The 15,463-nt window shown below is 50.9% G+C and overlaps 2 protein-coding genes across 11 annotated transcripts in view; one reads left to right on the top strand and one right to left on the bottom strand.

The window, feature by feature from the left end:
• NDEL1 (nudE neurodevelopment protein 1 like 1) overlaps positions 1-6,394 on the top strand; it is a 44,436-nt gene extending 38,042 nt beyond the window's left edge. For 2 of the 4 annotated variants that reach the window (XM_074342226.1, XM_074342229.1), the window contains exon 9: positions 5,160-6,394. In XM_074342226.1, the coding sequence (XP_074198327.1) occupies positions 5,160-5,253 (94 nt within the window). In that variant the 3' untranslated portion in view covers positions 5,254-6,394. Of the gene's footprint in view, positions 1-1,742; positions 1,820-5,159 lie in introns of all 4 variants that reach the window. The other 2 variants (XM_074342227.1, XM_074342228.1) reach the window with 2 other exon arrangements.
• A 6,891-nt stretch (positions 6,395-13,285) lies between these two features.
• The window catches only part of MYH10 (myosin heavy chain 10), a 179,626-nt gene continuing 177,448 nt past the window's right edge, over positions 13,286-15,463 (bottom strand). For all 7 annotated transcript variants that reach the window (XM_074342224.1, XM_074342223.1, XM_074342225.1 and 4 more), the window contains one exon: positions 13,286-14,908. In XM_074342224.1, the coding sequence (XP_074198325.1) occupies positions 14,767-14,908 (142 nt within the window). In that variant the 3' untranslated portion in view covers positions 13,286-14,766. The remainder of the gene's footprint in view (positions 14,909-15,463) is intronic.

The following is a 15,463-nucleotide window of genomic DNA, read 5'->3' as shown; positions in this document are numbered from 1 at the left end:
CACATTTCATTTTTGAAAGCATGTTGTAGAATATCAATATATAAACCAGAATTTTATTCTAACCGTTGGGGCTCCTCAGTGGCTGTGAGAATGAAAGGAGTATTCCGCAGGCTTAGGAGCTTCGGGCAACCTTGAGGGGGTTGTTTTTATACCACGATGGTAAGTGGAGTAAGTAGATAGGTATTTTTACAGAGAGATACCATTTCCCCAACCAATACACGGACAGTTTAAGGCTAGTCTTCATGAGGGTTGGAAGTAGTATCTAATTATTTTTGCTTGCAACTTTTAATTCCCTCCAACAGAGTAGTTATTAGTCTATTATTGGGCACCTTATGACGTGAGAACAGGCAAACCGTGAATGGATTGGTGGGGCAGATGCCTTTGCAAAAAAAAAGTCCTTAAAACAGTCATGGTGGAGGGATAACATTAGTTCAGGCTTGCTGTCCTGTCTTCCTCAGAGACTGGCTTCCAGTCAACCCTGATGCAGAGCACCAGGGCTGTGATCGCCCAGAGATGAGCCCAGTCAGTCTTAGGCAGATGCGGAGGATTTGCTGTAACTGCCGGGGCCCCTGTCCTCTGGGGAGCATCCAGGCTTCATGTCCTGAACTGAGTCTGGAAATACGCTTCTTGATAGAAGCAGTTACAGCTGATATTTAGTTTTGGTTTAAGTAGTGCACATTTTTAATTGTACTGTTTCTGTTAAGAGCTAAATATGTTTTTTTGTGGGCTGCCCTTTTCTCAAGTATTTAATTTGTATGTAAATGGATTATATACGCGCACTCGCGTATTAACCTGTTACTGCTTGAGTTACGTTTGTCTCGTTGCCGTGTGCCTGAGGGTGGCTCCTGTGGGTTTTGCCGTTGCTCCTACTTCCTTGCTGCTTTGCTTTGATTCTGGCTTCCTTCTGGCCCGCCTGGCCTCTTCCCTCTGGCCTTTCTTCCTGCTGACCTAGTGGCTAGATGAAAACCATGATGGGATGTACCTGCTGCAGAGGGAGGGAGGGAAATGTCCCAGCTCCCAGCTCCATTATTAAACCTTGCAGGTTAAAAGAAGAAATGCCAGTTCTTCCAGAAGCGTCAAAGTGTATCTTATAGTCTCAGTATGAGAAAAAGCTTTCCATTTAGAAAAACCCTCTGGCTCTAGAGCCTGCCTGCCCTGAACCCGCCGCCGAGGAGTCTGTGGCGGTTTCGGTGCTTTTCCCAGTGCCTCTAGAAACCTGCAGGAGCGTGGTGGGGAGAGGTCATCAGAGTTGTCAGCGCGTGTGTGCGTGTGTGTGTGCACACTGACCCCTGCCTCCCTCAGAATAGCCACAGAGACATAAATCCTAATTGTTGTATGTTGCTCTGTGGGATTTGAAAGTATTTTATAAGTTCTGGTTATGTGAGGGCTTCTTGGAATCAGGGTTTTATCTCGTGGTGATCACTTCACCGGTTGCTGAAGTGTGGGATGCTGGGCCTGCTTCCCAGCTGTTGCTCCGTTTCCTCCAGCCCCTGCTCAGCCTTCATGTCTCTCCTCCCCAGAGATAACAGCTCACACGTAGTGCAGCCACTTGAGTTCTCAAAACGTTCTCTTCCCCCCATAACTTTTATTTAGTTTCCTGTGTCATTTGCCCTAATTTTGTAAGCCAGTCTGCTTGCTTTTGGGCTGTGTGTAGGGGAGTGTAAACTAATTTTAGGGCATGGTGTGAAAATAGTATTTGCATTATCACTGTTTAATGTTTTTTCCTTTTTTTTTTTTATTAGGCAAGAAAAAGTCATATTTCCCACGTTGTTCATGGGTAACTGAACTTGTTTGCTGTGCTCTTTTATTCTTAATCATGGTGCGTGGTGGAAGACACATTAACACTGACAAACTGGTTTTTACTAACTGCATGGGGCTGACTCTGCTTTAATCAGCTTGCAGCCCGTGAGTGAGCTGTCCAGTTCCTGTTGGGTTGGACTGTAAACCATTATTGGTTCAGCTGGTGCAAAACAAAAGCGATCTAGTAGTAATGGGCCTGGTGGTTGTGAGGAGCAGGCTCAGTGGTCTTCCCGACACTGGGAGGGCACTGTTGGGGTGACGCCACAGTCCGGGGGGCGGGGTCAGGGGTCACTGCCAGCCCTGGGACCACACCTGACTGCCTCCATGGGCCTGGCGTTCTTCAGTTTCCCAGTGTCCCCTCTCTTGAAGCGGCGCTAATGATAATGGATTCTTGCTGTGGGGCTCTCTTCCCACCCTCAGGCTTGTCTCCCCACAGCACACTGGGGTGGTTGTGGGGGGCAGGGGCATAAGGTCCACCTTACTTCCGGGGAGCGCACGTTTCAGTGTGCAGAGCCCGGGCTGAGGACGAGCTGCGCCGAGCTTCCGTTCATCCATCTGACCAGGGGGACTGGGGTCCGGAGTGTGCCTGCTCTCCTGAGTTAGCTCTAGCCCACTCCTCCTTTTCTTTACTGCCCTCCCGGGTGTCCCTGTCCTTGCTGCTTTGTCAGATTCAGTCCGTCCCCAAGCTTTATCTCTGTTGCCTGACCGGCTCCTAAACGTGCGTTGGTTCTTCCCCTCTCTCACTTTGCTTTTTGCCATTTACAGCTGACTTAGTTCCTTGTCTGAGCTGGAGTCTCTGTCTTTCAGACTCCTTAACTAAATTTTGGTGGTAAGATCATGAAATTTCATGGCTTCTGGAACCTTTTTTACCTAGGTGGTTCCCAGGTCTGTATCTCCACCCTGGCCCGTTCTTTCTCCTCTCGGTCCTGTGTTGTCCACTGGGGCGTTTCCGTTTGGCTCTTTTGCTGCTCCCTGAAACCAGATGAGCTGAGTATGGAGGTGTTTCTTCCCTTGGAAACCTTCCCTCCTTGCTCAGCTTTGCAGGCCTGGGAGGGGCCTCCCCACACTGACAGCTGACCTGTGGGGTCAGCTTCCTCCTTCCTCCTGGTCCTTTACTTCCTACTTCTTGGCTCAGAGAGAGGTGCTAGGTGACACCCGCTGGATTGTTTTCTCTCTCCTCCACCCAGCTTTCACATCAAGAATTCCATTTCCATCCACACAGAGAACTTACTTACCTGGTTTCTTCTTTCCCTTTGTGTTCTGGATTGCACTGCTTATTTTCCCCATTAGAGCTGACTTGCGTTGCGAGCACCAGAGTGGTTGCTCACTGGAGCCTGTCAGGTGTCCTTGGGCAGGAGGAGACGGGGAGGATAATGGCCTGGGCATCTGGGGGCAGTTGTGGGCCCGGCTTCCCCATTGACAGGCTCATGGGGTGAGCTCAGGTGAATGGCGGGACCTTCTCTTGCTTTTGTTTCCTTAGTGTCGTAACGATGAGGAGGAACTTGGCACTCCTTAAACGTCCATCTAAGCTTGAAAATTCGGGAATCTCAGCCCTAAGCCTTGCCTATGGAGCCATCCTCACGTTTGCTCCTTTTGCACGCCCCTTGGAACATGTGCCAAGTTCTTGGCACTCAGCAGTGCTCCCTTTCTGCTGAGTTTCGGGGACGGTCTGTAGTTACAACTTGTGCTGCCTGCTGCCCTGCTCTGTGAGGCTGGTAATCTGGTGTTCACGTTTCCAGCTGAAGCTCTTTGTGAGGCCTGCCTAGTTCTCCCTGAGGTTCTAGGAGGAGCAGGATCGGGGCTCTGGGACCAGCCAGCCAGATGACAGATGGACTGATTATGCGGGGGCTCCAGTGGCATATAGGGTGTGGCCCCTGCCCGCAGAAGAGGCACAGGCCCATAGCACTGGCAGGACGGGGAGGATGATTTAAAGCTTTCAAATGTGATGAGGCTCAATGTCAGACCTCCAAAGAGAAAAGGGAAAGTCCTGCTTGTGCATCACTGCGGTGGGAGAATGTCCAACAGGGAGACGCTGCATTTGTCAGAGCCCTGCCTGTCGCTCTTGGCCTTTGTGGGTAGCTTGATTTCCAACCCCAAACCCATTCTCTGAGCTTAGCTTCTTCAGATGTTAACTCTGTTTCATCACAGTAGTCACCGGCCACTTGTCAGGTCTCTTTGTGTGCCTGTTTCTCTGTGAGGTTACCCTCTCCTCGTCAGTGTGGGAAGCCGTCAGCTTGATGGGGAATGTGTCTGCTTTTTTTTTTTTTTTTTTTTTTTTAAGAGAACCTCTCTCCACGAGTCTATATTCAGCTTCCTGGGCCCCTCTGATGAGTAGGCTGGTGGGGACACTGGTGGGTGTGTGTAGGGCCGTTGGCTGCATCTCCCAGATTTTAGTGGGACACATTTTCCTAGGGACGTTTTCAGTATGGTAGGGCTGCAGTGGCTCCTGAGAGAGGCTCCAGGCCTTGCGCTCACCCCCTCACTGCTTCCTGTGGCTGTGCTGCCTGGTGGCTGGGGCGGGGTGCTGCTCTCCGCCGGGGTGCTGCTCTCCGCCCGGGTGCTGGGGGCCTGGCTGCAGGCTCTTGTGCTGGATGGGACTGGTGTCTCACAAGTCTGCGAGAAGCCTCCCCATCTGGCTTTGCTTGCTGAACAATTTAAAAAGGTTATTTTTCTCCCCCTTATTAAGATACTCATGTACATTGTAGGAAATTTGGAATAAAATTAAGAAATATAAATTAGTAGATAAAATTTACCCACAACTCAAAGGGAAGAAAAGTAACTATTGTTAAATTTTCTTTCTATAATGTATGTGATTGTGTGTGTGTGTGTCCGTCTGCCTGTCTGTGTTCCCGCACATTCTAGATTTAGCTACGTAGATAGTAATGTCTAGTTATAGGTAAGAGTCTCGAATATATGCTCCTTACCTTTTTTCTTCATGTCATTAAACCTACTTCGGTTACTTGCTGCTTTTTCTACCTAGCATTGATCACAGTCTGAATATTTTCCATGCTACCAAAGAACTCCGTGGAATGTGTTTGAATGGTCACATAATATTTCACTGTTTGGTCATGCCCGTATTTATTTGGCTCGCTCCCTGTTGGCAGACACTCAGACGAGCGCTGTTGGCCTCCACGCCGGTGTGATGAAGTTGCCGAGAAGGGAGCGCACGGTCTCCTCTCCCACACGCACGCAGTCCTCAGGCCTCTAGCCGGCTGCTGCTTTGGCGGTCAGGGTTCTGCTCTGGGCTGGGAAATAGTGTTAGAGAGCAGAAGAATTTCTCTGTGTGTCAAGTGATTTTAAATGACAGTCTCTCTTTCTCTTCCCCTACCCTCCCCTTCTCTGCTCTGGTCACCCCACAGGGCAGTAAACGGCTTTGACCCGGCTCCTCCTCCTCCTGGTCTGGGCTCCTCGCGCCCGTCGTCGGCCCCGGGTATGCTGCCTCTCAGTGTGTGAGTGCCCGGCCTCCAGGCGGGGGCTCCCGCCCTCCTCCAGCTGCCCAGGACACACCCACGCCTCACCCCTCGGTGCCTGGGCCCGGCTCGTGCCCCTCCGCCCGCCTCCCCGCGGCCAGCAGAGGGCAGGCTGCATGCAGTGGCGGCTGCTGGGCCCCGCCCAGCCCCAGGACTCTGCGCGATATCAATACTGGCTATTTTCTCTTCTCGCCGTAGTGCCGTTGGTTTCACATGATTGCACTTTTGTGGGTCACGAGGTGATACGTACGTGTATTACTTGGTCACTGGATGCAGAAGTACCCATTCATCACGCCTCATAGCCCCGCCCCGCTGTGCGGATAGGAGTAGTTGTGTTTAGGACATTGCAGATCTTCTAGCAGCTCTCCCCCAAATCAGGTCGACATGTGCCCTCCCCCTGAGCCCCCACCCAGGCATCTCCAGTGCTCATGATCATGTGTCCCCCTCCTCTACCACTCACAGTTTGGGTCTGTTACTGGCAGAGTCAAGAAGGTCACTGAATTAGGGAACATTTTCTGCACCTTCTGATTTTACTTTAGCGGTTATCATTCCATAGACTTGCCTCCCAGAGCAGCAAGATGCCTGTCTGAGCCCCAGAGAGCAGGAGCTTCCGGGACCGGGGCACACGGGGCCATGTCCCTGCTATCTCCACTTCCTCATGTGCCTCAGACTCGGGGTTGGGGTGGTGGCTGCTGCCTCGCCGGCTCTCTGGTCCTTCAGTTCAATGACATCTTCAGAGCATCTCGTTTTGTCTTCTGAGGGCCTGTCCCGTTGCGTCAGGAAGGGTTGAGCGGCCTGGTTCCAGGGGCGGCCCTTGTGGCTCCTGGGGGCGGGCAGACTGGAAGTGGTTGGCCCTGTGCATCCTTCGATTACTCATGCTGCGTTTACTGTTTACATTTGTTTTATTGTACATAGGTTTGTAAACATTATCGCCTGAGGTATTTGTATATAACTTGGGCTTTGTAGCTTTTATTTATTCAGAACTCACGTGGCATGTTAATGACTTACGATGGTGCCCTCCTCTGGGCAGCTGTATAGGGTCATCATGTGGTTAAAAAAATACTTCCCCTCAAAAAAATCTTTTAATGTGGAAACAATAAATTTCACAGAAAAAAAAAAAAGGATTGAGGTTGCTTTATTGGGTCTCTGCCATCCTGTGAGAGAAGAGCTGGAGTTGCAAAGCCAGGTTCGGATGTCACTTCTGCTCTGACGTGGGACATGTGGATGGATGGACGGCAGCTGTGGAGCAGGGCAGAGGAGAGTCAGGTGGCCTTAGGCGATACCCAGGGTACCAGCGGGCATTCTCATGCTGATCGTTTGTATTTATTTATTTTTTTGTACAATAGTACATAACTTATAGGTGCACAATATAGTGACTCACAGTTTTTAAAGGTTATTTTCCATTAACAGTTACCACAAAATACTGGCTGTATTCCCTGTGTTGTATGGTACATTCTTGTAGCTTATTTGTTTCTCTTGGTGCTGATTTCTGCTGTGATTTCCAGGAGCAGCCCGAGAATGGCCCCAGCCCAATGCAGAAATCTAAGAGGAGGGACCTGGACTCGAGGGAGGCAGCTTGCCAAGTCACAGGGTGACTGTGGTGGGTCTGGGAGCTGGTCCTCCAGCGGGGCTGCTTTTCATGACACGTGCTGGGGCTCAGGGATTAGGGGTTCCTCGGTCCTGGGCTTCTCTCCTTATCCCTCAGGTTGATGCTAGGAAGGTGCTGGATGTTGCGTAGCAAGACCCAGGGTGATTGGGCTGGGGGAACAAGTAAACTAGGGGTCTCTATGAATGTGTCAGATTCTGAACATTGCTTATAACAAAGCATAAACGAAGTAGTTTATAGTTTTAAAACTATATGTAAATGAAAAGTGACTCCAGTTCCTAAGTGAGTAAGAAACATGAAGTAGGATACATTGAAAAGGTTTTCTTGTCAGTTAATACGTGTGCAGGAACATCTTTGTTAGTTGTTCCTGGAGACTTTGCCATAAGCTGACTCGTGAGAGTCTCTTGCAGTGGTGTGTGTGCCCCAGTTGTGCTGGCTGAGCAGCTGAAAACTCCAGGTGTCGTACTGATGGGCAGCGTCCCCCAGCTGCTTTCCCAGCCAGCGGTGAAGGACTGGATTAGATCAGGGCTTTCAGCTTTCAGCAGACCTCTTTGTTTATGCAGGAACCCCAAATCAAAAACGTAGCAAACCGAGCTCCTCTAGTTACAGCGAGGATGAGTTCTGGAGCTTGAATCCCTGTCCTTGGCTTCCCAGTGGGAGAGGGGTCCCTGCATCCAGGGCCCCACGTGTTATTCACTGGCTGTCCCGACTGCTCTGGGTCCAGGAGAGCCGGGCCAGGTCCATGAAAGTGCAGCAGTCTGCTGCTGGATTTACTCTGGGGAGGAGACGCCCATGTATTTTTGTTTTTTTTTATAGCTGCAGCAGACCCTGTGAGGAAGCTGGTTGACTCCTTCCGGCCTCTCTGAGCTTTCTGTGTGGATTACAGAGCTTCCCCTGCTTACTATGGGATTACGTCCTGATAAACTCATTCATTGTAAATTGCAAATACCTTAAATTGAAAATGAGTTTGTTACACCTAACCTGTTGAACATCACAGCTTAGCCTTGTCTACCTTAAACGTGCTGGAAATGCTTCCATTTGTCTACAGTTGGGCAAAATCATCTCACACCAAAGCGTGTTTGATAAAAAAAAGTGTTGATTGTCTCATGTAGTGGATTGAATACTGGACTGAAAGTGGAGAGCGGAATGGTCATCTGGGTGCAGAACGGCTGTCAGTAGTCGCGTGGCTGACCCGGAGCTGCCCTGCCCAGCACTGAGGGGGACTGTACTACCGCCTATTGCTAGCCTGGGAAAAGATTAAAACTTAAAATTCAAAGTATCGTTTCTATTGAATGTGTATCACTTTTGCACCACGGTAAAGTCAAAAAAACCGTAAGTCAAACCATTGTTAAGTCGGTGACCGTCTGTATCTGGTTTAAGACGCTGCTTTGTCCTTGTGCAGATAGACCGTTTGCTACCTGGCTTGACAGGTAATGTGTACAGTTTGCCTGTCCAGCTAAAGATCCTCCCTTAGCCACCTGCCTCTGAGTGGGTTCCTGTCCACAGGCTGCCCGACTGCCAGGTTTGCCCGGCTCTCACTGAAACCTTCAGGCATGAGCCATCCCCAAGCTGGGTCCACATAGTGGTCTCCCCTGCGTGGAGGGGGCTGATCTTCCATGTGGCGAAGGACAGCTTGTCTCCAGGTGTTTTCATCTCACCACCCTTCCCATCCCTTGCTCCTGCAAGGTCCTGCGTAAGTAAGAAGGAGCCAGTGCTCCACTTGCTGTCAGCCGAGTGGCCAGAAGCTGTGCCCCCTGCCCCCAGGAAGAGCCAGAAGCCACAGCGGGGATGTTGAACCACAAGTGAGGCATGAGAGGACTAGGTGAGGTGACCTTGACCTGAGAGTGGGGTGGGCTGGTTTTGCCGCGGTTAGCCGAGGGGAATGTGGGCCTGGAGTCGAGGTGCCTGGCGGGAGCTCACACGGCTGGTTCATGGAAAAGCCAGGTTAGGAAAGGAGCTCAGTGTTATTTTCTGCTGTCCTCACCACCTTCCCAAACTCCAGGCCTCGCCGGCCTTGCCTCTGTCTCGTGCCTCAGGAGGTGAGCTGATTTTGAACGATGGGAAGTGGTGAGGGTGCGGGCGGCACAGCCTTTGCAGCAGGAGGACTGTGGCTTGTCCAGCGCTGTGCCTGGTCAGTGTATTGACTCTGCTTCTCTCCGAAGCTGTCCTGGAGACGCCGTTAGCATCTCCTGAGAGCCCAGGTGGAAGTTGGCACCTCTGGGGAAGGGAATGTGACTTGGGGTGGAGCAGTGGCTTTAGGGAGCAGCCAGATGCCTCCTGCTTGGCTGCAACTGAGAAGAGCCGGCCGAGCCTCTGGTGGGAACAAGGCCTGAAGGAAGGATGGGTCCAGGCTGTCAATTGTTTGCACGGTTTGCCTAGAAAGTGCTAAGATAAGCCTTTTCTACATTCTGACTTTTACTTCACAGGTTGTTTTTCTCTTTATTTGCCCCAAAGGTTGAAACAAATTGAGAACATTAGCTGCCTTAAAAATACAGCTGTATTATTTGAGTCTTTCCTAAAAGTGGGACTAGGGACAGAAGGCATCTTTGTAAATCATCTTCCTATGACTTAGAGCATCTTACTTAAAAACTGGTCCCATGACTGTTAAAAATATGATACATGGGAATTACAGTAGCCCTTTTTAAACTTTAATGAAAAACAATCATCTCCAGTAAATATTAGCGTGACATACGTCCTTTATAAGATAGCGCACGTGAAGAGGCAAGTTTGAAAATAGAGCTAAGCTTACAGAGCTGGTGCGGGGGGACCGGGCGGGGCTTGTACCCCGTGAGGCTATGATGTGGAGTCTTGTTTTATCGTGCTGTCCGTCTCTACCCGCAGGAGTTGTTAGCATTCCCTGCCAGCTCCAAAGTCTTCACCAAGGGAAGCTGAGCAGAAGTTTCACTTGTTTACCTGTGGGGTGTTTTCTAACCAGGTATCAAGTTTGGTGCCCCAGTTTAAAAATAGAGATCCTGCCTGGGTCATGATTTGCCGGGAGAGGCCCGGGATGAGGGGCTGGGCTGGCAGGACTGGGCCAGAGGTTTTCTGGGACACATGTGGATAAACGGTTATCCCTGTGTGAGGCTCACAGCCCTGTTCCCTGTCAGTAGATGGAGCTGTGAAAAACTGGTTTTTGGTTTAAAAAGAAAAAGTGATTGTTTTAACTGCCCCCCCCAACACCCACCAGCAAATCCTACCGTCACCTAGAATTTAGGGGACTAGGTACAGTTACACATACTGGTGTCACTGAAGTATCCTCTGTCAGTCTTGAATCAGTCTAAGTGTGATAAGCAATGTAGTAACAGTGTGATAAAGAATGCTTCACTTTGGGGATGCTGCCCCACGGTGGTGGAACTCACAGCCTCGGCAGCACTGATGTAAGGTCTGCTGGTGGCGGGATGGGACAGTAGCACGAAGCGGGGCTCCCTGCCCTGCTAGGTGACCCAGCCGAGTCATCCTTGGGGGAATTAAGAAATGCAGACTCCCCCCGATTCCATCCCAGCACTGGCCTAGTGAGGCGAGTACTGTACTTCCTAGAATCTTAAACACCAGCAATTATTAAACACACCTTTAATGGTGTAAACCATTAAAAACGTGCCAATTAGAACTATGAGAACGCTTATTTAAGACTTTATGAGTTCTTCTAGGCTTCTTTATACAATTTCATATCACACTTAATTCATATACAAAAAGGAGTGTGAGAGAGTCCTGAAACTTCACGTTGTGATTTTGACATTCTGAACCGTGCTTTGACCCAGAGCGGTCCTTGTCCGTGTTTCCCCACGTTGCCCCCTGCGCCGCGCTGAGCACGGGCGATGCGGCACGTCTGAAACGCATGTTCCGTGGTTGGCTCCGGAATTCCTTCTAAGCTGCTGGTACCCATTCTACAGGCTCTGACGCTGGGCTCTGCTGCCCTTACCAGTGGTCAGGCAGTGAGGACCACATCACAGCTGCCACCTCCCGACGGTGATTGTGAGGCACACGCGTTTACACTTGAGAACAGGGGCATCTTAGCCTCTGTGCGGTGTGGTCCTTTGAAGGAGGCAGTGCTCTGCTTGGGTGTCAGTCAGACCTGGTGTTTAATAGTCTGATTATGTCACGTTACATCTTGAATAAGGCTTCATGACATCCAGTTAGTGGGGATGGAGTCCATTATTGGGTTACTTTGAAAAAATAAACAGACCTCACTGCTGTGATGAGTCACAACCGAATTTGTGGTCTCGGTAAGGGTTGAAGGGTGGTCACACTTTCTGCATATGGTGCACAGGCCCTGCAGGGACAGGTAGCATCGTCCTTGGAGACTGGCATCATCGCGTCGGCATACTCTTACCCGTAGTTTGATGAGATTTCTGACAAGAATTGTATGAGACACTTCACATAATTTGCTAGATTCCCAAACGACAGGTGGCTACACGAGGAAGTGGACTGCCTGGCCGGTCCTGACAGCTGGCCCGGGACACAGCGTCCTAGCAAACGCTCAGGGCTTGGGAAAGCTCTTGGTGCAGGTGCTGTCCCTTCCGGAGTGACTGGGCAGCCCTTATGGATGGGGACTCCCCTCTGGTCTCAGCCACAGGCTTCGCTCAGACCTGCCTGAACGAGGCGGAGGGGAGCCATCCTCTCCACTTCCTAGACTCCAACCTATGGCCTGTTGTGACTGGATTTTTTTTTTTTCTAAGGGAGTAGGGCAGGAAGTGGTGTGGTTCCTTGAGTCTGACAACTGTCAGCTCTTTTCTTCCCCAGTCTTGATACAGACCTGGTTGTTATAGCAACATCGGCAACATTCCTGAAGGAGGAAGGAGCCGTGGGGCAGTTGTACCCAGAGCCATGGGGAAGGCTGGTTTTAAGAATTTGGTCTTCCAGCTCATTTTACCTTAGTTGGGGCTTCCAGGGATGGGGAAGGTGGTGACAGAAAGGAAATGTGTCAGAATACCCAGGACAGTCAAGCTGGGAATAGGTGTTATCCCTGCCAAAGGAATTTTAAAGAATTCTTTAGAATGTCTGTCTGCACTGAAAAGAGCAGCAGCCCTGTGGCAGGGGCGGGCAGAGCATTTGGTGTGTGTGACGGCTCCGAGTTAAAACCCCAGCAGAGTTCATCTAAACTTCATCTCCAAAGAAGGATAAGGCTTTCCCATATCTTGCCTGAACCCCTCCCCACGATGGCCCCCACTCCTGCGGGGTGAGAGCTGGCCAGCTGCTTTGAGTCTGACACATGTGCTCAGACCCCAGCTCCCACCTGCTGTCCTGCTTTAAATGCCCAGCTGAGGCTTTACAGACCACTTAGACCACGAGGTGGTGGCTTGTTTAGTGAAGAACGGTCCCTTCTAGTTAGCATCTTTGTGGAATCAGGAATTGGACTGTTTCTCCTGATAGGCGGAGTAGTTGGGAAACTGACATTAACACCGGTTAAACCTTTATTATGTAAACCATTAAAAATGTGCCAATTAGAACTATGAAGATTCTAGGAAGTACAGTACTTGCCTCACTAGGCCAGTGCTGGGATGGAATCTGGGGGAACCTGCAGTTCTTAATTCCCCCAAGGATGACTCTGCTCGGTCACCCGGCAGGGCAGGGAGCCCTCGCTTCCTTCCCCAGCAGGGCAGGATTCTTTTTGAGAAAAACAAGCCTCTGGCTTCCACAAACCTCTGGATCAAGATACTGAATGCAAGGGTGAGAACACACAAGACCCGGTAAGTGCAACTCACCCTTTTCCTCCCGTGGTCATGACACAGAGGGAAGGGAGCACCTGTGCCCATTTCTCACCTCCCACAACTGCCACGCAGCCTGGGAATATACTTCAGCCCACCTGAACAGCCGCACCTGGCGTATCCTGGAACACCCCCAGCCTTCTGTGTGTGTGTGTGTGTGTGTGTACCTCTCGGATTTCCCTCCAGCCTATCCTTACCAGCCCGCAGCTGCCCTTGGAGCTCACCACTGAGTCCTCCCGAAGCATTTTCAGTGTGCATCCTGCCTGTAAATGTAACCTGCAACTTCTTGGACCTCTTAAAATACTCTAACCCAGGGATGAGCTTCATTTGTTGGTGACCGAAACCCTCACGGCTTTGTCCTGCACCCTGGATGGCTCCTTCTCCATTAACAGTTGGGTCTCCAGCCCCAGCGGCCCTTTCCTGCCGGATGCAGCTGCGCGTTGAGGCCCCTGTAGCTGAGACTGTCCAAAGCAGCAGCCCGTCACCTGACAGTTTCTGGGCATGCAGTGCCCTCAGAAAAAGCAGGCCTGGCTGGCAGCATTTTATGTCTATGTAGCATCCAACCTCCGATGAGCTCACAGGTAGGAAATCAAGAACAGAAGGTGAGAAAACAGATTTCACGTTCACATGATTATTCTTGTTTATTGAGGTCTGTTTATTCTCAACGGGTGCTTTTTCCTCCAAGTAAACAGAGCAGGCGTAAATATCTATAATGAATAAATTTATTGTCTTACAAAAATCATTGTCTAGAAATATGGGAATACAAGAAAAGATATTTGCAGTCAGGTGTCTGGTGGTCAACAGCCAGTACAATTCATAAAGGGGGAAAATCAAAGATTCCAAACCCACATGACAAATTCTTCCTAACAGATGTTAAAGCTTTTAACCCAAAAGGTTTGTGTTTTCAAGCACGTTGCAGAGGATCAAGGATTTATAATTAACACTGATTCATTGTCACTGAATGTTTGTAATACCACTTGGACTAGAGAGGTACATGATATGAAGCACAGTTAAAACTTAATACATTAAATTGTTACAGAGGCAAATAATATATTTAACATTGTCTTAGTACTGTAGTGTCTAAGGCACTTTCTGTAATGTCAGTTTGATTAACTACCAACCCAAAACAGAATGCTAAATGTTCACTGTAACACTGTCCCAAGGGGAGAGAAAGGAGAAATGAAGGAGTCACACCCACTGGCATCTCAACATTCAGGCAGGTGGCACCTGTTCTCGAGGTTCTGTCAACCTCGCCGACAAACGTGGAACAAGTCTCGGACACAAAACCAATATTCCCATTTTGGGCTCAAAGCAGCGGCTGAATTTGCAAGGTCAGCATGAGAGCCTGGCGGGGAGGGAGATTACCCCTGACTTCGGCGGCGGGGGGTGGTGGTGGTGGGGGAGGGCGCCCGCAGTAGCTGCTCACTCTGGAAGCAGCCTCAGGAGGCCATCCAGAAGTCAAGGTGACAGCTACGCCCCGCCGCCCCAGCGGCATCGCGGCCACTGTCCTTTCTATGCACAGACCGGCCCTGGCCAAGGACAGTTTACGTGAAGAGGTTCGGGAACACCGCGACTTGAGGGAGATGGATGCAGCTTCCCCTGATCCACCCCCCACGCCAGTCTCTCCAAGCCCCTTTCACAGTTTGCTCACCAAAATAGTGTTGATCGTTATCTGAAGGAGATGAGAGCTGCAAGTGCAGTTTAGGTTCCACAATGTTCTAAGAGACTCGATGTGGCTGACGTGGCGGCAGGGGCCACGTGCACACAGAACTAAGGTAGCTGTCCGGACGACAGAGCATGCAGAGCGACTGGGCAGCAACCGCGGGGCTGCCCACAACCCAGCGACTGGCAGCGGGTCTGGAGTTCATCTGAAAAAGGTTCTTTTCTTAATTTGTATTAGAAAATGGTCTCTTGATGGATATGTGGAAAATAGATGCAATGATGAGACGGTCTGTTTACTATGTGTGTGTTCAGTGTACGTATATATATATAAAAAGGGGAGCAATTGTACCTAAGCCTGAAGCAGGATACAGTATGTGTGGGCGGCAAGGCCTTAAGACACAGTTGCTCTCAGGAAGGAATCCGCCGTCCGCCAGGTCCCCGGATCCGCAGGAGGCCCCGAGGCAGTGGCGCCGGGTGAGTTCCTGCGTGTCCCGCTGTAGCGCCTCCCCCGGCCTCCGTGGACCTACTCTGACTGGGGCGGCTGCGTCTCGTTGACATCACTGGTCTTACTTTCTGTGTCGTCGTCTGACAGCTCCAGGGACGCGCCCTCAATGTGCAGCTGGCGCCGGCCGGATCGGCTGGAGAAGCTGATGGGGCCACCTCGCCTGGAGAGAGCAAAGCAGGCAGGTGTGGGCTCGTCCCCAAGAACACGGGGCCGGCTGTTCAACCACTTGATGACTCAAAACTTCCACGCCTTCCTCAGGACACATAGCTGGGGTGCAGACGATCAGGAACAGGTCTGTGCTTCCCCCCAACCCTGCTACCTGCCTGCGGAGCGTTACCCTGGCTGAGGCAGCGACGCCGCGCAGGAGGCTCCTGGAGAGCTGGGGGGTGGCTGGACTCGGCTTGCTGCCGCCGGTGACACAGGGAGGAAAGCTCTGACCTGCTAACCCCGGGCTGGCCTGTCTCTAAAGGGTGGAGGTTAAATTCTCTACATAGGCTTTGTGGGACACTTAAGGTCCCCACTGCACATTCTTGTTTTCTTCCAACCTTTATGAATGTCAGCACCATTCTTAGCTCACTGGCTGTACAAAAGCAGGGCCCGGGCAGGTTTAGCCTTGGCTCCCTGTGTTCCGCCCACTCCCCGGTGCACGTCAAACCCAGTGTGGGGAGATGGGAGGAGGGTTGGAGGCTGGGACCCCTCCTCAGAAGGGACAGGG

The sequence above is a fragment of the Camelus bactrianus genome, chromosome 16 (genome assembly GCF_048773025.1).
Source record: "Camelus bactrianus isolate YW-2024 breed Bactrian camel chromosome 16, ASM4877302v1, whole genome shotgun sequence".
NCBI classification, from domain to species: domain Eukaryota; kingdom Metazoa; phylum Chordata; class Mammalia; order Artiodactyla; family Camelidae; genus Camelus; species Camelus bactrianus.
The sequence above is the reverse complement of the archived record's forward strand: the minus strand, read 5'-3'. Positions and strand labels throughout refer to the sequence as shown.